The sequence below is a fragment of the Amia ocellicauda genome, chromosome 3 (assembly GCF_036373705.1).
Source record: "Amia ocellicauda isolate fAmiCal2 chromosome 3, fAmiCal2.hap1, whole genome shotgun sequence".
Taxonomy (NCBI): Eukaryota; Metazoa; Chordata; class Actinopteri; order Amiiformes; family Amiidae; genus Amia; species Amia ocellicauda.
Genome location: NC_089852.1, coordinates 51,427,007 through 51,448,617, shown reverse-complemented (window position 1 = coordinate 51,448,617; position 21,611 = coordinate 51,427,007). Strand labels below are relative to the sequence as shown.

The 21,611-nt window shown below is 38.7% G+C and overlaps 1 protein-coding gene across 2 annotated transcripts; it reads right to left on the bottom strand.

Annotated features, from left to right (window-relative positions):
* Positions 1–648: 648 nt before the first annotated feature.
* On the bottom strand, positions 649–18,707 carry slc46a3 (solute carrier family 46 member 3). 2 transcript variants are annotated; one of them, XM_066699877.1, is made up of 6 exons: positions 18,266–18,707; positions 17,238–17,576; positions 10,362–11,214; positions 9,915–9,998; positions 9,168–9,324; positions 649–8,584 (listed from the first exon to the last, which is right to left on the bottom strand). In XM_066699877.1, exons 2-6 carry the CDS (start codon positions 17,424–17,426, stop codon positions 8,473–8,475), a joined length of 1,395 nt encoding a protein of 464 aa, XP_066555974.1. In that variant the 5' UTR covers positions 17,427–17,576; positions 18,266–18,707; the 3' UTR covers positions 649–8,472. The 2 variants fall into 2 exon arrangements, with proteins under 2 accessions (XP_066555974.1, XP_066555975.1); XM_066699878.1 differs by having other exon boundaries at positions 17,238–17,450.
* Between the last annotated feature and the right edge of the window lie 2,904 nt (positions 18,708–21,611).

Here is a 21,611-nt window from a genome sequence, read left to right as displayed (position 1 = left end):
TATAGAAATGTATGCTTTTGCTTAGAATATTACTTGTCATGCTTCTTAGCAGAAAGGTGTGGTGGCACAGGTATGCATCCATTTACACTTTCAGTCTACAGCCTTTGACAAGGCTTTTCAAACTATTTAGGCTGGACCAGTCAGCTAGCATGAACAATAGGGATTCATAGAATGTTTTTATAGAATGTGCTAGTACCTATAATGCTTTCCAGTAAATTAAGAAATCGTGAAAAGAAAGATAATAAATTACTCATTATAAACAAAATACACAGCAATTAACTTAATATGTGAGAACATAAAGAAATTAGAATAAAATATTGATATAATCAAGTTTGTATTCAATTGTTGAATTCATTATTAATACAGGTTTGGACACTGTAGATGTGCCAATGGAGTTGGGTTAAATGTCCATCCATTTAGTCATTAGCATTTTTTAAATGAGTGGTATCAGTGTGTTAAGAACCAAGCAAGCAGTGGAGGAGGGAGAGGAGTAATGGGGCCAGTTGTGACAACCACTGTAATGCACCTCCATATGTCACCACCAGAGGTTGCCATCACCCTCCCCATACCTGTCTCCTCTCCAGTTTCAATCAGTCACTCATTCGATCTGTTGAACCCTTCTTGGAAATAAATGAGAAGTTGTTGAGATAAAGCAAATAGAAACTTTATTAACAAGCTAGCTTGGAAGCACGACAGTAAATTCCTTCAGTGAGAACTAAGTTTTTTACAAACACAAGTGAAGCTTTATAAGAAAATGACATAGAATACTGTGACTGTTCATCCAATCAAAAGCTGCAAGTCCCAGTCTGCTTGCGATCTGTCTTCCCGGGAGGGGTGTAGGATCCAAAAACCAGATGGCTTTCTTTGATATACACTGGGAGGTCCGATCGCATGGTCATCATTAGCAACTGTCAATCAATCATTATCAATGACAGCTCTTGCCTGTCTGGGAAATCGATTATGTCCACAAACAGATTTTTAACAGATAAACAGCTGTGGGTTCTCTCTTCACTGTGTGGTCCTTTTATCATAAGAGGAATTTCTAACAAATGTATCTTGTTGACATTTGCTTAGCCTGATAAATCTAATTTGCTTAGTCTGTATACATGCTATTATTTAAAATGCTAGTATTAGTATAAAACATTATATAGTTATTACAAAACATTTTCTTCAACTTTCCAATACAGGGTCTTCAGATCATCACAACAAGCACTTTGAATACTCACCACACACCTGCTCTCCATCATCTGCTTCTCCTACTGGCCTTTATAAACCCCTCCCTGACTCTCACTCTCTGTGAAGTTTTGTCAGTTTATACTACATCTCTGAGCAGTCTCCTTGTGCCTTGTAAAGCCTTTGTATCCTCAACCTCTGGCTTTACTTCTCAACCACGACCTTGGACTTCCTCTGATTCCCTGTTTGCCTGATCGCCCAACCCTTGCCTGTGACCATTTGATTGCCCTGTCCTGCCGGTATCTGACTTACGCTTGTTTGACCACCTCTACCTCACCCCGCAATTAGGTCCCCTGCTCCCTTGTCCTCTCCAGCCCCACGGAGCGTGACACCAGTCATGTTGATAAGGTTTTACACACATACAGTCACACACACACACATATACAGTTGTCCAAAGTATCCACACCTATTATTTGAAACAGTGTCATTGGTCAAATATCACAATATTGAAAACCTCAACGAGTTTAAGCTGCAATTTGTTATGTTGGCTATTACTTTAGATGAAGGGCATTTACTATCACTCCCACAAACGGAGCAAATTTTAGTTAATTTTCAGATGTACCTGAACTGTGAACAGCTGTCTTCATAGAATACTGGCGTGTTGAAATAATGACTTGTTAATAACCTGCTAATCAAGTGCAGTTACAAAGTCTGTCTCGGTCTCTCACAGAGCTAAGGTGTGAATGACATCACTGCATTGCACGGCCTGAGTGAAGGAGAGAACCAGCTGACACGGCCTGCGCAGCGTTGCCAGATCCCATATCAGGGCTCCCAATACATTTGCTTTGGTTATACATATTCGTCTCCCAGCAAAGGATACAGATTTAACAATCATTAGCAATTAAGTGCACAATAAAGTTCTGGGAGCACAATCTGCATAATACACACACACATTTAATCCCTTTCTTAGTACAATACTGGTAGTTTACAGCTTAGCTCCTCTCGTTATTGTATAACGCACACAACACAGACTTGAATAATCAGTAGTATATTACTAAAAGTTCTGCGATAATAATAACAAATGTAATTATAATATTAATTATAATTCATCTGTCTTTCTGCATCTATATAGAAATAATTCTTTCTTGCCTTTGTACTGTCATTTCCCATATTTTCTTCTTAAAACCATAGAAAGCGCGTTGCTCTCTGGATTAAGTGTCATATTAATGAAGTATACATGTAACAGATGTTGTTTGTGCAGGTGTCCCACAGACTGACATGAATCAATACAGGAGGAACCCATAGAGACTCAGCACAAGCAGACCTGACCTTCACAACAGGTTAAGCCTGGAAGGAGTCAGACAGCGACACTCAGTGGACACAGGTAAAAACAGCATGTAAAGTATCTGCAGCAGGCGTGTAACAGGACTCTGGATCATATATTCATATTTGTCATTTTCATGGTAGTATGTGGGTTAGTATCAGTGATAGTTTGTAGGTTAGCTGAAGCAGTAGTAGGTTGGGAGTAGTAGGCATCTGCAGCAGCAGTATAATAGCAGGTAGGTTAGTGTCTACAATAGCATGTAAGACTTACATGCTATTGTAGACACTAACCTTCCTTATATCATCCCACCCCCACGCCCCCAATCATATAATTAATGTAAGTAGCCCAACTGTTAACCCATTGCAAAAATGCAAGTGAAACTTAGAAGGTTTTTCATTTTGGATGAGAAGGAAGTAGAACAAAACAGAAAAGGGCAAAGGTCATGAAAAACGGCTCTCCTTTGACCATCCCTTATGACACACTGACATTTTCTTAATTTTAATGAAGACCTGGCATTGTGCCTAATGTGTAGTTAGGTGCTAATGACAATCCTGACAACAGAAAAGTGCTCAGGGACAACACTGCGAGTTAGTTTGTTGCGAAGAGAAGGAAAACACTTCTGGTTGCCCCATATAGCCATATAGAATCGCCCTGTGATGCATTTTATTAATAATAATGATAATAAAGATCTTGCAAGAGAACTGTTGTCTGTATGATTTCACAAGGGGTTGAATAAATTCAGTCTTGGACAGAGCTGTTCTCCCCCAGCTGTAACACGGCAACATTCTCTTGTATTACAGAGCTTAATGCCCCTCTGGGCAGACTGAGATACAGTTGTGTTGAGTTACACCTGGTTTTAAAATGAAAGTTGTTGTTTATTGCAAGAATAGATTCTTCCTGTAGAAAATGTGGTTTGGTTTTCGAAACTTGCATGCATTACAATATTCAAGGATATTCAGCACAGCTGCAAACATCATGCCGTGTCAAACTAACGGATGTTCTCCAAGGCCTCAGCCAAAATGCACTTAATACACAAACTGGGCTTTTACAAAAAACCTAAACTGAAAGATGAGGCTTAAGGTGAGCAGATGTCAACAACACACACCGTTATAAATGCATACTGTGGTGAAAATGGCCATTTGACAGCAGCAGGGCACAATGTAGCAGTTAAAAAAGTGATAACCTACTTCTCTCCAAAATTGATCTACAATGCTGAACTCAAGATGCAAATTGTTCTACATTTAAAAATACATTTTATTCCTACAAAACAGTTACTTATTAGTGATTTTAATTCTGATTTCCTGGAGTTCTGAGGTCACTATATACAAATGGAAAAGAAGTTTATCTGCTAAAATGTTTTTATTATATACAATGCCTTGCAAAATAATTCAGACCCCTGACCAATTCGCTAATATTGCTGAATTACAAATGGTACATTTCAATTTCATTCTGTTTGATATTGTATTTTAAAACACTGAAACTCAAAAACAATTATTTAAGATCTGAAAGCACGTCTGGAGTTTGCCAGAAAGCATGTGAGTGACCCAGCTAAATTTATTTGAGATTTTTGAACATGCAACTGCAGCTGTAGATCACATGAAAGTATATGATGTGATATACTTAGATTTTCAAAAACTGATCCTAAAATTGGAAGCTGTAGGCATTCAGGGTAATGTAAGTAGATGGATTATGAACTGGTTGATGTATAGGAAACAGAGGGTGTCGATTAGAGGAGTTGCTTCTAACTGGAGTGAGGTTGTTAGTGGAGTTCCACAGGGATCAGTACTAGGGCCTTTGCTTTTTCTAATCTATATTAATGATCTGGACTCTGGGATAGTTAGCAAACTTGTCAAATGTGCAGATAATACTAAAATAGGTGGATCAGCAGATACCATCTTGGCAGCACAGATTATTCAAAGGGACTTAGATAATATTCAGTTATGGGCTGACACCTGGCAGATTAAATTCAATGTGGACAAGTGCAAGGTATTACATGCAGGTAACAAAAATGTCCATTATAATTACACTGTGGGAGGAATAGAACTGAAAGAAGTAACGCCTGAGAAAGACCTAGGAGTCTACGTGGTCTCATCACTTTCTCCATTCAAAAATTACGGGGAAGCAATATAAAAGGCAAACACAATGCTAGGGTATATTGTCAAAAATGTAGAATTTAAAACAAGGGCAGTAATGTTCAAAATGTACAATGCACTAGTTAGAGCTAATCTGGAATACTGTGTACAGTTCTGGGCTCCACACTTCAAGAAAGATATCGCTGCTCTAGAGGCAGTTCAGAGGAGAGCAACCAGACTTATTCCAGGTCTGAAAGGAAAGTCCTACTGAGAGACTGAGGGAACTGAACCTTTTCATGCTGGAACAGAGAAGACTACATGGGGACTTGATTCAAGTCTTCAAAATCATGAAAGGCATCGACCACATCAAACCAGAGGAGCTTTTCCAGATCTGCAGGGACACACGCACCCGGGGACACAAATGGAAATTGGGCTTCAAGGCATTCAAGACAGAAAACTGGAGACACTTCTTCACACAGACAGTTGTCACAATCTGGAACAAACTCCCCAGCGATGTGATTGAAGCTGAAAATTTGGGAACATTTAAAAATAGACTAGATAGGATCCTTGGATCACTTAGTTATTAATGGATACCAAACGAGCATGATGGGTCGAATGACCTTCTCTGGTTTGTAAACTTTCTTATGTTCTAATGTTCACACCTGAGCAAAGACACACCACAAACCAAGTCCTATATTAGCAATCACAATGTAAACAGATCCTTATCTTCTGCACTTAATACCAACTCTGTACAGAAAATGTGTTAAGCAAACCTGATGATTTCATATTGTTTTTAAGGAGAAAGGCATGCATGTATAAAGCAATATGTCACAAACCTATTCAAAATATGAACAAAGTTTCTGAAATAATCTAAAACTCAACTTGGTTGGGCAGATGTATAACATATACAAGATATTGTGTCAATCAGGACTGTATTAGCTTTGTCTTACTGTATGAATGAATTAATTCAGTCACAAGAGGGCAAGAGACATTAGTACTGTTTTTTTCCTAGAGTGACAAAACACAAATGAGGCCTCTGAGTGGTCAGGGTGACAGACATTTTAAGGTTGACAATCACTTTGATACAAAATACTAAAATGGTTTACATTTTTGAAGAAGAATACAAAGAATATTGATCAGAAAACATTCTATTAATGATCTGATTTAAACCTTTGAAACATGTTACAGGTTTGTAGATTTATTTTTTTACAAATAATTACTAAACAATGCACTGTTAAATAACATTATATAATAGTGCCCTACCCAAAATCGACATCTCTATTAGCCTCTTCTACACTTTGTGGAGGTTCGGGCACCCTTATGCTATAGTACAAGCCAAAGTTAAAGTGGCACTGTCCCTAAAATGAATGATATATATTTTATATACTCGTTTGTTAGTAGTATAGCACGCAGGACCTCAGCGGGGGTGCTACGGGATGAAAATGAGGGGAGCGGCATTGTGGGAGAGAGCAGCTAGACGGTTTAAATATACATGGTTTATTTTTGCTCATTAAAATCTATTAAAATACAAAGATTTAAAAGGTTTCAAATATATAAAATACACAAACACAACACCCCGAGGTTCTGGGTGCACAGTAGCACTATATTAGAAATGTTTTAAATTATAACAGATGAATCACAGATACTTTACTTATACATGCCTACTAACACATAAGGACAAATAAATCATTTTAGGGACTATGGCCGTTCCCCTTTAATGACATCCACTGAACCTCTTGCCCATTTCAAGATGAATACACTTCTGGAATCAGACAGTCTAATAATCAAAACTGGAATTTCAAGTAAACGTCCTCATAGTTGCACTAGACAATATGAAACAACTGTATTTATGTAAAGATGTGTAACACTGCTGTTTTTGTGCACGTTTTGATATTCTTTTACCTTAATTATTTATTGAATTAATCACGTTATTTCTTTACTTTCAGCGCACTTTTCTTTTACATATTCACATGTAGTTAATTTAGTGTGAATGCTAATTCCTAGACTGGCTTGGGCTCTGCTTGATTGAGACTCCTATACCAGGTATGGTACCTGGTATAAAGGAACTTGGTTTGTATACCGGGAGCTGCTGCTGAAACGGTCTCTCTGCTCTTATGAAGGTCCTGCCCCTGGTCTGTCCTGTTTGGTGATCGTGATTTCCCCCGCCTGCGCGTCGGTCCAGCTGTGCGGTTGCCGGAGCCCGTCGTACTTCACCTGATCCGAGCCTGTCTCATCAAGTCTGACCGCACGATCAAGAGAGAAAGGGGGGGAAATTATACGCGCAAATAAGTGTTTTTATTGTGTTCATTAGCGATCTTGAAGAGGGCGGCATTTGTGGGGACTTTAGCAGCTTTTATTGTATCTTTGTTTTTATCATTTTATGGTTCGTATTACGGAAATCCTTATTCATAATTCAAGCCAATTCCAGTGCTCTTTAGCACCCCTGCCTGTAGCGGGTCGTGGGGGTACTGCAGCCAAAATAAATCTGTATGCAGAATTGGCTCTAGACTTGGAGCTGAAAATCGGCTAAAAGCATAGATTATTAGAGGCGCCTAGAAAATAGTAAGTGGGTTTGGGCGGTGGCTCAGTTACTCTTATAGTGACTAGCTTGATTGATAGGGTGCTGCAGAACCTAAGTGTGTATCCCCTATATTTGACTTAATTTATTTTAATGGTTTTAATATTTGAATCTTTTATAACTTTTAACGGCAATCCCTTGTTCTTTTATTACCTGGTGTTTTAACAAACTTGTATTGTTAAAACTTAACTTGTTAACTTCCATTGTTTTACAGTAACTCCAGTGCCAGATAAAAAAAAAAAAAAAGTGAATTAACCTAAACTGAAGGTGTTGCCTTCAGTGGCATAGTTGGCTACAGATGCAGATCAACTCAGAATTGTGCTGTTATGTAAACAACATCACATTACCCATAAGTTACAATATGCATAAATCCTTCTTTTACTTCTAGATTCACCCAGTCATTTATCTTTTATAGCTTCAAAGTTTGGAATTGGCAACTTGTCTCACTGCGACAACTCTCAAGAGGGAGGGGGGGGGGGGGCTTTAAAAATATTACCCCAATAGAATCAAAGAATGATAAAGTAAATTTGCAAAACAGTCAGCCCCCCCCCGCCGCTCTGACACTGCCACTGTCAGCTCCGCCACCTGCTGCTCTGACACCGGAAAAATAACCGTAAGCCCCATGAAGCCCCCCTGAAAGTTGAGGTCTAGAATCGCCCCTGCTAGGCAAAGATTTACACAACACTTTTTTCACAAATTTGCCGTCAAACCATCCACTTCACTTAATGTTTCATTTAGGCCTAAACTGTGCGGGAGTCTTGTCACCATTTGTTTGACAGATCAAACCCAGCAATGTCTAGAGTATTTTACCTAAAATTTACTTTAAACAAAGAGTTTTACCAGTTGCAACAGGCGCTACAAGCACTTATTCATTTTGTACATGCAGATTGCAATATTATTTCTATTCCAATATTTAGGGTTAAATACAGACACCCAGACAGTATTCTTTATATGTGGAACATGCTAAGATGAGGCAAATTGACAGGAAAATCTATCGGGAATCCCATTGCTGGGCGGGTGATATGGTCTTGATTTGCACTGTTCCTTTGTGTCAGACAGGAAAGGGGCAGTAATTTCATGAAACCAGGTGGAAATTTTCCGAGATAAGCAGCATCCTCCAACACTGAATCGTTAAGTTTATGGTGTTTGAACAGAATAGTGACACTCATTAATCTTCTTGCCTGGTCTCCCCCAGCTGTGCTTCAGGTTGCTAAAATAAATAAACGATAACTAAGGAGCAGCATTATTATTTACTCTAAGTTCTTTTCTCTATACCATTAAGTAAGTGGCGTCACCCGCTTGTAGTGTGAGCATCGTTAGAAAGCTCATCTGTGGTCCCATTCAGGCAGCTTGATTTTGCCTTCATTGACATCCTCGTCTTCAGTGGTGAGACACTGGGTTTCATTAGTTCCCTCCAGACCCAGACAAAACACACAGCTGGAAAATAAGAATCCAAAGGATACAGCGGGGTTACATTACAGGACAAACAAAGTGTCTCTATAAATTAGAATCCCTGGAATATAGTATGCACAATATTGGAGTGTATTTAGGAGAACTGGGAGAATGGTTAATACTAAATAAGTATTATTTTTCTCCTTCAGACTAACAATCACTATTGCAAGTTGTGACAGCATGTAAATATGCAGTGTTAAAACAATACTGTGAAACAGTACTGTGAAAGTCAATCTATATGATACATCTGTTCCTTAGTGATGCTGTGGATACTGTGCAATAGTCTGTTAATGTATTAAAGAGCTCATAGAATCAGGATCAGATTTTTCAGACCTGGCTCTCAAGCACCATAGTTGCTATAACCATGCACAAATGGATTGAATTAGGCACCCCCCTTACATGTAAAATGTCCCAGCAACTGGGATGAAAAAGGTGCCTGATTTACTACATTTGTGTCTGACTTCAAACTGTTTCAGTGATGCTTTAAACAGCAACTATTGCTGGAGGAGTGCATGAGCATTCAGTCTGGCCTCACAGAAGATCCCTCAGGACCACACAGCACACTCACCCCATCAGAGTTAGGGGGATCAGGGTCAAGCCTGAAGCCAGGATGAAGCTGAAACCAGAGAACCAGGACACAGTGGCGGCGTAGATGCTGCTGAATGCTGCGAAGGACACCACAGTGCTCAGCATCTCCAGGAAGGCAACACATGCAAACACTGCCCCTGAAACACAATACAGTAGCCTGATTTCCTTCAACACAACCAAGACTACAAGACTATTGTCACACAGTACCTAATAGTGAAAGTGAAAAATGTCAGCCATCAATACAATACAATATTAATCAAATACAGTATTTGTCGATGTTTTGTAAATGGTCACGGTAAATGCATGTCTGAAAGCATTATTGCAACAAAAATGACTGTCAGTTTCTTTCCACTTCTCTTCATGTGGAAAACCAATAACATCCTATAATGTGTACAAAATGTATTACAAGCACTTTCATAACAAAAATGACAATGTCAGCTTCTGTCCACTTCTCTATTGGATTTCCCCATGAAACGTCATTCTTTATTTGTGTACAAAACGTAGAAGTGTTTTGAGTTATTTCCTGTCTATACATGTGTAGGGTAACATAGGTATGGGAGACTATTAGACTGAAAAAACCTTAAATGTCCTCTTGGCAGATTATAAATTGGTTAACTAACCTGAATGGTAATTGATAAAGAAACAGATAAACACTTGGACAAAACAGAAATAAGGCATGTGATTCTTGTGTGTTAGCCACACTACAATAAAGGTTAATCTGACTCACCCTGCTCAGATTTTGAAACTATCTTGGACATCATGGAGCGGAGCACTGGAGCAGGCATGATAGCCAAAAGTAAGGGCACTCTCACTGCAAAACAAATAGACACCCAACTTTGGTTACACAGCCCTACAGGCCTTCCACTCAGCCACACTTAAACTACCACTATGGGGAGCACTCTTTTCAGTTGTTTTATGCAACTAGGCACAGATAATTTGGTGGCACCCTTGCTTAGTAATATACACAGAGAAGTCATTGCATGGGCTCTTCTGCAGAACATAAAAGTACTGAAGTAAAAGGGGCACCCAAGTACTGTTGCATTTGAATAATAATACATTTTAACCACTTTACTGTTTAATAAGTGTGATTTTAAAGGAGCATACAGCTTCTAAATCTGCTACACAATGGAAAGCAGTGCATCTCTGACTTTCACTGGAGATGGAGAACACCCACCAAGAAACATGAGGAGAGTGGTCTTGGCGAAGGCGGTCATCACCAGGCCTGCCATCACAGAGAGCAGGCCGATCAGCACGATGTGGACATCATGCAGGCAGTGGGACAACAGGGACACCCCTGCAAAACTTGTCAGGAAGATAAGGGTGGAGAGGGCTGAGCCGTAGCCCACCAGGAGTTCGTCCCAACACAGGGGGGCGTTGAGCTCATACAGGATAAACATGAACATCCCGCCCACCTTGGCAAACTTGTAGAAAGTGAATGCCAGCAGCATGAGGATGAGGAGTGTGGTCCTCTTCCTTGGAGCAGCAGCAAAGAGCAGGTAGACCCCATTGAAGCGGCTTCTCAGGGTGAAGCTGGCGGGGGCAGGATTTTGAACCGTCTCTGCCAGGAAGAAGACCACGTAGACGATGTTAAGGCCATGGAGCAGAGCAGCTGTGAGGAAGGGCCATTTAAATCCTGCTGCCCTGATGAAAAACCCAGTGGACAGAGACGCAAGGCCTGACAACAGTCCCACCACCATATCCAGCACGGCCATACGGACCGTCTTTGTGCTGCTGTTGTCGCAGAGGTCGGCCACGTACGCGAAACAACCCCCTACGAGGCATGTGGGCCCTCCCAGGATCCCTGACAGGAAGGAAGCAACGAGTAGGTAGTTCAGGCTCAAAGAGAAGGAGCACACCACGAAGTAGGTGAAAGTGAATACGACATCCCCAATGAGAGGGATGATAATGGCTATCTTGCGGCCGCGCTGGTCACTGTATGACACTAGGAACAAGGAGACGGCCAGGCCAGGGAACATGAAGCACAACTCGTTGTACAGAAAGAACAGGGAGGTCTTCTTCTGTACATCCTTTTTAGAAGTGGAAAACAAAAGAAAAAAAAAACAATGTTCAATATTATTTTGGAATAACATAAATTATGATCATGTGCACACTTGAAATAAGACACCTCAAGTGTGTTGTGGTCAATAAACCTCTCCGTTTATGTTGCTGAAAAATTATAACAAAATAATATTGGTACAGCACCATTGCCTCAATATTTTTCTTCTTACACCACTGCTTTAAGAAGTCGCTGGGTTATTTTGACCTGCAGTGCCCTCTACTGGTGCAGTTGCACTGTCCTACAGCAAACTGCAATAATAAAAAACCGTCAGCCATTCCCAACTGTAACTTGAATGCCTGAATACATAGAGGCTAATTGATCAACAACAAGATACAGGGGTGGGTATTCTACATACCTCCTAGGCTTCTACAATAACATTATAACATAGAAGCACCTAAGTGCTGCCAAGAATATTGTACCACTTTTCTTCATCACAATTAATGGAGAAAGCCGAAATGTTGTCAGATTCTACTCTACCAAAGAATTTTGAAAAGCTCTAAATAATGACAAAGTACAAATAAGCCCCTTTAAAATGAAGCTTAATGGCAGTACACAAAATAGTTTGATTGGTCCCACAAACAATGGGAAACTTGTTGGATGATTATAATCAAAAACAAATGTATCAATTGCATAAGAAACAGCAACTCAAGAAAAGTATAACAGGCAACACTGTGGAGTAGTGGTTTTGTTTTTTCTGAACTGACACCACAGAGCAGAAAACATTCAGCCAAAATAGACTGGTTACGGAACAACCACAGTTTGTACAATGTTCAGCTTCATTTACTTAGAGTGCTAATGGAATAATATGAAATTTCCAAATGAAAACTAATTAATACAACTATAGCCCAGATATCCCACCCCAATATGCATTAACAACAACCACCAACAGGCAAAATCACTCAACACACATGGGGCATGATTCCTTCAAAACTGTAGATAAGGATGTGCACATCCCTGTATTAGTGTTAAGTCAAAATGCCTATTAAGTCAGCCAGCAGCAATTAAACAACATTCAGTATTGCATGCATATACAAAAACAAAAACAAACAAAACATGAATAACACTGAATGGAAGCAAGGTGAAAAAAAGCAAGTGTTTGAAGAGTTTGAATGTACATTAGGGCTCTCTTTGCAATTGTGGCTTCAACTGTTTGAACGCCGAATCATACAGACACAACCAGATGAATACAAGTTCGCTGAAATGCTGCTGCAATGCTTCTGTAACGGAGATCACGGCTCATTTTTCCATCACACACAGACAGCATATCAGAAACAACCAATTCCAATAAAAATGGCCAAATTCAAAAATAAAACCCTGTCAAACCGGCTCTGTCAGTGTCAGGAAATAAATAATTCAAAGCAACCACAACCAAGGTCTCCACTTTGCATGACTAAAAGCTGAGTCACAAACCGCACCCTTAACTCTCTAATCCCTTTGGTAAGTGACGTGTACACTCCCTGTGATGTTTTACTATGCACTTGAGTGAATGAGAGAGTAGGGTACAGGAAGGAGCAAAAAGCACTCAATGCGACATTCTTCAACACCCAATCCAAGCCCTGATTAGTTGATTCAGGCCTTAGGTTTTTGAACATGGCAAGTTATATCAGTATGCATCTCTGAGCCGTGCCTGAATCAACAAATCAGGAAAGACTATGGACACATCTGATTGTCTGTAATATTCAACATGGCAGTGGTGAGATTTTGTAGTATTTCTGCCTTTTATTAGGATACAAATACAAGAAATAAGGTCAATCTGAAATAACAGCTATATTGTTGTAGGTAATACTCTCATTTACTACATTTTGCCCATGTTCCTCTGACATTTGGTTTCCTTCTCAAACAGAGTTTCTACCAGCAAAAATTCAGCAGTGCATATCCTCAAATATTTTGTCTTCAATAACTGAGAAGCCCTTCTCTGCCCCCTGTAGACTAATATGTACTTACATAGACTTCCCTGTTTTAACAAGGGATTGATCTTAAAGTCACAACACACGCTAAAATCAAAAAGACACATATCAATTAAAATGGACAAACAATAACAGCTCTGCGATGTATAGTACAGATTCTATGATATAAGAAGCTTTTCAGCGTGTGTTCACACTTGGCAGGTTTGGTTCGATTAAAACGAAGTCTGGTGCAATTGCTCTGTTAGTGCGGTTCATTTGAACAAGTGTGATTGCTGCCACCCGAACCTTGGTGCGCACCAAACAAGCGGACCGAGATGGCCTGAAAAGTGGGTCTCGGTCCGCTTCCAAATGAACTCTGGTGCGGTTCGATTGATATATGAACGCAACATGGACCAAAGATGTCTAAACGGACCAATAATAGGATGTGATGTCACAAGATGTGACCCATAGAGCGGGAACAGCGGTGTACCTTACTCACAACAAAATGAGCAGAGGGCAAACATGGAGCAATGAGGAGGTAAAGCTCCTTATTAGCATTTGGTCCGACAAGCATATTTCCAGCATAACAGCAGAAAACACAGGGAAATCATGAAAATATATAACTTGATAAAACAGTTATCAAACAAATAACTGTACTCGATTCTATTAAGTACAGTCTTGTAAGTACTGTACTTGATTCTTTGATTTCAAAGGACAGAATGATCAAGCATACCTGGATGTTGCCCAATGTTCGGTACAGGCGTCGGAACAGCCGTCTCCTTGCAGCACATCATCGGTGAAGTGTGGAACGGAGGAATCCCTGGTGCTGTTTTGCCTCCTTTACACATTTTATGTGTAGCGTTCCGTTTTGTTTTGTTTTGTTTTTTACGATGTTCCGCAAGTTCCATTGCAAAATATATGTCATAAAGCTGTCCAATGAGGTTGTGACCTTATCCTTATGCCTTTTGTTTAGGTTTGGTGTTACAAATGCCAGTGTGAATGCTAAGCGAACCAGGACTAAATGTATCATTTTCGCTTTTGGTCCAGACCAAGAGAACCAAGAGGACCGAAAGAACCGAACTACAAGTGTGAACACAACTTTAAAATAGAAAATTTACCAAGTAATGACAGGTGTCAAAAGCCTTCATGAATGTTCTTTCAGGATTTCAGGATGTGTCATGTCATAACTTCTTGGATAGCAGAAACACAGAGGAAAAACTACAAAACATTGGATTTGTCTTCCATGTCGCAATGTCAAGTCTGATTCATATGACACCTTAGGGAAACGGTATGAATGATAAGAAAAATAACAACAAACCTTTGTAAGAATTTCTAGTATTGATCAGAACTATATTGAACATATCCAAATTAATACAGGCCCTGTGTACATCTGCCTTTTCCTCTGTCTGGTGTGGTGGAACTGCACCAAAGGGTATGACATATCTACTCATTAGCTATATTTTTCATTGTTCAGTAGTCAGTTTAATCTGTTAGCCTTTTATATTAATCATTATTTAATGCATATTCATTGATTCTTCAGAATTATTCCCATATACTGACTTTTCTTTGTTCACTTTCAAGGTCTCAACCTATATATGACCACACTTATTATTGCTCAGGGCTTAGAACCTTAACTGAATTCGGAGATCTTCCATATCTCCGTCACCTGTTTCTCTATATTATTTTATTACTATTATATAATAAACATTTTATTGATTCACTGTGATCCTGTGGATTCCTTAAACAATGTTTTTACAAGTGACGATTGTATGTTTTGATTGAGAATTTAAATCACCATATTGTAGCACCATTTCCCAGCCAAACGGCATAGCACAGAGGGTGGGTGGGGGGGCTGCTGCAAGCATCAGCCCAAGGCAGGGGTTCCCAAAGTGCAGCCCAGGGGCCATATGCGGCACTTGGGAATGTTTGGTGTGGTCCCCCAAAGCCAACCTTCAGCCACCCCTTTTCTGAAGCTCTATGACAATTTTTGCTTATCTTGTAATTTGGGGGAAAATAATAAAACAACAATTAAAGTAAATAAATGTTCCCCAACAGAAAAGTATAGGAAATAAAATCGGTGGTTCATTTTCTACTGCAGTCTCTCTCAGTGTACAGTTCTACATGTTCTTGTAAGAGCATGCAAGCAGTCACTATTATAGGAGAGCTGCTCTGTTGCTTTGAACCTATTGCACATGGAAAGTGATACAATATTATTATTGGGCAAGATGTTAATGCAAAAGCACCACTGAATGTAATGACTCAAGTTCCCATAGGGAAGACAATTCCGGTAAGTTGTAGTTTTACTGCTGTGTTTCTGCTATTCAGGAAGTTACAACACTATACAACCTGAAAGAGAATACATGCCTGAGTTTGACAGCTGACATTATTTGGTATATATATATTTTTTTAAGTTTTAAAAGTTGCTTTTATGATCATAGAATGAAAATTAGTATTTATACACCAGTCATTTCAGGAATCATGCATGTTTCCCTTTAACTCACAAATATGACCCAGCTAAAACAGGTGCGTATTAAATGCACTTAAAACATATTGGGCCATATTAATCAAAGTTTCCCTATTAAGATATATACATATATATATATATATATATATATACGTATATATACGTATATATACGTATATATATATATATGTATATATATATATACATATATATATATACATATACATATATATATACATATACATATATATATATATATACATATATATATATTTTTTTGTTTGTTTTTTTGTTTGTTTTATGCGACAATTCCTTGTTTACAACTTTTCCTTAAATCATATACATATATATATATATATATATATACATATACATATATATACATATACATATACATATATATATACATATACATATATATATATATATATATATATATACATATATATATATATATATTTTTTTTTTGTTTGTTTTATGCGACAATTCCTTGTTTACAACTTTTCCTTAAATCAGGAGCGATTAATCAAACTTACAGTTCAAAATTGTGACAGTTCTGAAGCCACTTCTTGGAAAGCATTCCCAAGAAAATGGGAACAAAGTCAACCCACATAATTGTGAATGAAGGCAAAACAAAAAGACACACTAAATCAATGGTAAAGCATGAACTGATCAATCCCCGTACATTTGTTTTGCAAAAATCGGCAAGGTTAAATAATGATGCTGATGGTCACTGAACCACAAATATTACAGATGTATTATATTACTAAATCTGTGTCTTTGAAGAGTGTTTAAATGTTTAATTTAAGTTGGGGTAGATGTTATTTCAGCCCCTGTTTCCTGTTACATTGTTGCAATATTTCAGGAAGAAATATAAACATTGGAATAACTAGCATTTGATTTGAGTGTATACAGTAGTGGTCTTAACAAGTGTGCATACACTATTTTCCAAAGTAATTTACCAATGTGACATGTAAGTTATTCTCTGCAGGGCTTGCAAAATTTCAAAATCTCTGGTAGCCCTTCGGGCAGGCACTCTTCAGATTTTGGTAGCCCGAAATTAATTTACTAGCCCAAATAAAAAAATAAATAAAACATTGAGAAAACAGGAATTCAACACCACACACTGAATTTTCTATTTTTTACAAAATAAATAAATAAATAAATATATATATTTAATGTTCTAAAAATTCTAAAATTGTAATGTTTCAATTTTCTAAAAAAACAACAACAACTGAAAACTGAAAATATGACAATTTTTCCAATTTAAAAATTTTCAAAACTTTCAGAGAATTTAATTGATAAGCGTTACACGGACCATGAAATGTTTGAAGATTCGCTCCCCTTTCCCTAATTGCATAGGCAATGATATGCAAATTAGGAAACCGTTGGCGTTTTTAGGATTTGTCAGATGGTGGAAAACAGTCGCTATTTGACATGCCACCTGATGAATTACAAACAGTTCTTGAAACCGACACTTTGATTAATAGGGCCCATTATTTGAATGTGGCCCCATGAGGGGTCACTACCTAGCATCACTTTATTGTAAGTATAATATTGTATCACTTGAGCTTTGAAAAGCACCGCGACCAACTCCCAAACCGGCGTCTAACTGGTCTTCATCGTGAGGGCCGTACTTACGTCGTGGCGTTTGGTCAGGCCGGTGTCGTTGCCTGTGCAGTGAGAGGAGTTGAGGGAGTCGGGGTAAGTGGAGTTGGTCACCTGTTCCCACATCCGCCGGTAGATGTACTGCTGTAGCAGGGGGTATGTCATAAAACTGGCGAAAGCAAAGAGGCCGATCACAGGCTCCACTAGATAGAACCGCTTCATTGTATACAAGGGCTGTGTCGTCTTCTGCGGGAACAGAGAACGGTCGTGATCGTGTAGCGCAGATCTGCGCAAATCTGCGCTACGACCCACCTGTGAGAACTTCACACCGACTCGAAGCTGTGAGCAACACCCCACCTCACTGCAGACAACCTGGGACATGACAGCCAGGCAGAGGTTATACAAAAAATGAACTTGAATTTTGTCAATAAACATTATTTTCAAAGATGTGTTTATTTGATTTATTCTACTCCAGCACAAAATCAAGATGCGCAAATATATGTTCCCCCTACAGTCTCCAATTGTTTTCTGTTAGGGGCATAGTGCAAAGGAAGCGTTACAAGCTGCAGTAGAAACATCTCAAAGTGTGCAGGTAAACTGGTTACCACACGGATATTTCATTCTGCAGGTTGATAATTGCTAATCAGCGTTACCTGCGTCTAGATTTTAGGCCGGATTAAATCAAAACGTTGACTCGACCGCTAATAGAAAACTACAGATCTGTACTCAGTTGCGGCTGCATTTTTAGTAAGATGCCACTTTCTTCTAATCAGAAATGTCACCGCTATGATGTACAGCTTTGTAATTTGTTATTAGCGGGTGGGTCAACGTTTTGATTTAATCCGGCCCTTTGTGTCCTTACCGGTTTAAAACAAGAACAACTATCTACATAAATTACAAAAGTGAAAACAAAGCCCTTAGGTCTTTCAAAATACCGAAAGTAATCCTAATAAAATCCAGAGAAGTCCCCCTCCCCCTACTTGCCATTTTAAAAGCAGCTAATGATCAGCAATAGTTTGCCTTCACTCTTGCTTCTTTACTACAGACGACAACACACTTACCCTACACTTCGTTAATCCACAAGTCCTTCTTTGTATAGAATGGCAAATTGCATTTTTTAGATATTTTTTTAATCCATTTTTTTTTTCTTACTGAAATGATATACCCTTTACAGCAACTAAACCTTGCACTGTTGGTTGCGTTTTGGTTGTCCTTCAGCTAGCTACAGGTAATCCTCAGTGTATTGTGCTCAAGAGGGGAGGGACTTGAAACTGATCCTCGCACACAGTGTATAACATGCAGAGGCCTTTCGTTTATGTATCACTAATATTAATACAATAATAAAAGTTTGACATCTCTTTTTGTCCTACATTATCCAATATTATACGTGTCAAGCGCCTTCCACAGTATTTCAAAAGGTTTGCACTCTGGGGACTAGCTATAGTAGATATTGATCTAAACATATAGACAAACTTGCCTGACTGACTTTATTTGCGTGCTACATTGGATTCAATACTTTCTGATTTTTAAATGTGTCGTCATATTAATGTATAACACATCTTCTTACGAATGTTCACCTCTAATGAAAAGCTTTATACTGTGTTGGAAGTGTGCCAGTTTTACAGGTGACAATAAGATTTCATAATTGTTTAATTATTATTATTATTATTATTATTATTATATAATGCAATTACAGGGCGTCTCATTCACTGAAATATTGCTAAAAGAAGAAATGTTCTTGTTTATATTCCAGCAAGTGCAGAACTCTGGTATTAAATAAACAACTTTCCTAAGGGACAGCACATGCGTGACTGACTGATAAAGGATGCTCTAGACTTTATTGCCATATCCATACAGAAGCAACAACAGCCACACCCCTAAGAGCTACACATTATACAGCTGTAGGAGTTTTATCATTTGTAGTACTTAAGGGTGTGTCTGTGCCTAGTTGTAGACATTATGGTAAAGAACAATCTGTGGAATGTATTGCCTGCATATGAGTCAATTGCACAGTACACAATTGACAGTACAGAACAACTGCTTTAACAGGTTTCCTCATTCAAAGCTCTTAAACCTTGCAGCAAGTAGAATTACAAAACAGATATTAGCTAACAGAGTAATAATTCATTGTTAAGGTTACAATTGTTTCTGGAATACTGGAACAGGCAATACTGACAGTTCAGAACAAAATGCTAAATTATTATTGACATAGACTAATTATTTTATATTATTTTTATGTCATGTACTACAGTAACATACCGTTGAATTTTCTCCCTTGTAAAATGCCCTATTGCTAATGCTAAATGCTAATTCTGCTCTTCATTGTTATGGGTGAATGCGGTGGTAGCAGTGAGTAGTTAAACATCTTAGCAAGGAGAAAGTGTGATGTATGTGTTAAACACATTTAACATTTTTGACAGAAATATATTATCCCAATTTACATGGCCTGTATATGTGACATTCCTAGGGTTTCTAGGATTAAATAAATCACACTTCCTGAATTTCAGGATACTCCCAGTTTGGCCAATCAACATAAATGCACACTTCTATATTGCAGTCTTAGCATGGTGACCATGTAACACTTGTCAGATTAAGGAACGTTATAAACTATACCACTCACCCACAAAAGTAAACAGTAACCCATGTTTTTCTAACCAATTCTTCCACAATATACATACAATACAACATGTTGTTTGCTTAAGTTATGCCTCACTTAGATGTCTAGCAATAAAACTTCAATTTAAAATGTATATTTCATTATGAAATAGTGTTGTCAGCTAGTATGTTGAAAACACAACAATCTTATTATTAACTAGACAAGAATCTTGGTAGACTATTCAGATTGTTTTGTTTGCAAGACAGACTAAAGATATATGTTGAGATTAGAAGAGAAACAGTTATCAGACAACTGTAAAAATATACATTACTATGCAAAAGTTTTAGGCAGGTATGAGAAAATGCTGTAAAGTAAGAATGCTTTCAAAAATAGACATAAAGTGAGGTCTTTGTGAGGCAAAGTGAGTGAACAGAAGAAAAATCTACATCAAATCCATATTTGGTGTGACCACCCTTTGCCTTCAAAACAGCATCAATTCTTCTAGGTACACTTGCACAGGGATCAGGGAGTCAGGGATTTTGTAGGCATCTAGTCAGGTGTATGATTAAATAATTTTACCAAACAGGTGCTAATGATCATCAATTCAATATATAGGTTGAAACACAATCAGTAACTGAAACAGAAACAGCTGCGTAGGAGGAATAAAACTGGGTGAAGAACAGCCAAACTCAGCTAACAAGGTGAGGTTGCTGAAGACAGTTTACTGTCAAAAGTCATACACCATGGGAAGACTGAGCACAGCAACAAGACACAAGGTAGTTATACTGCATCAGCAAGGTCTCTCCCAGACAGAAATTTCAAGGTAGACAGGGGTTTCCAGATGTGCTGACCAAGCTCTTTTGAAGAAGCACAAAGAAATGGGCAACATTGAGGACCGTAGATGCAGTGGTCGGCCAAGGAAACTTACTGCAGCAGATGAAAGACACATTATGCTTACTTCCCTTCGCAATCGAAAGATGTCCAGCAGTGCCATCAGCTCAGAATTGGCAGAAAACAGTGGGACCCTGGTACACCCATCTACTGTCCGGAGAAGTCTGGTCAGAAGTGGCCTTCATGGAAAACTTGCGGCCAAAAAGCCATACCTCCAATGTGGAAACAAGGCCAAGCGACTCAACTATGCATGGAAAACACAGGAACTGGGGTGCAGAAAAATGGCAGCAGGTGCTCTGGACTAATGAGTCAAAATTTGAAATATTTGGCTGTAGCAGAAGGCAGTTTGTTCACCAAAGGGCTGGAGTGTGGTACACGAATGAGTGTCTGCAGGCAACAGTGAAGCATGGTGGAGGTTCCTTGCAAGTTTGGGGGTGCATTTCTGCAAATGGTGTTGGGGATTTGGTCAGAATTAATGGGCTCCTCAATGCTGAGAAGTACAGGCAGATACTTATCCATCATGCAATACCATCAGGGAGGCATCTGATTGGCCCCAAATTTATTTTGCAGCATGACAACGATCCCAAACACAGCGAAAGTAATTAAGAACTATCTTCAGCGTAAAGAAGAAAAAGGAGTCATTGACAACGTCATGGAGTCTGTCTGGGATTACATGAAGAGAGAGAAGCAACTGAGGCTGCCTAAATCCACCGTAGAACTGTGGTTAGTTCTCCAAGATGTTTAGCCCAACCTACCTGCCGAGTTCCTTCAAGAACTATGTGCAAGTATACCTAGAAGAATTGATGCTGTTTTGAAGGCAAAGGGTGGTCACACCAAATATTGGTTTGATGTAGATTTTTCTTCTGGTCACTCACTTTGCATTTTGTTAATTGATAATCTATTAACGTCTATTTTTGAAA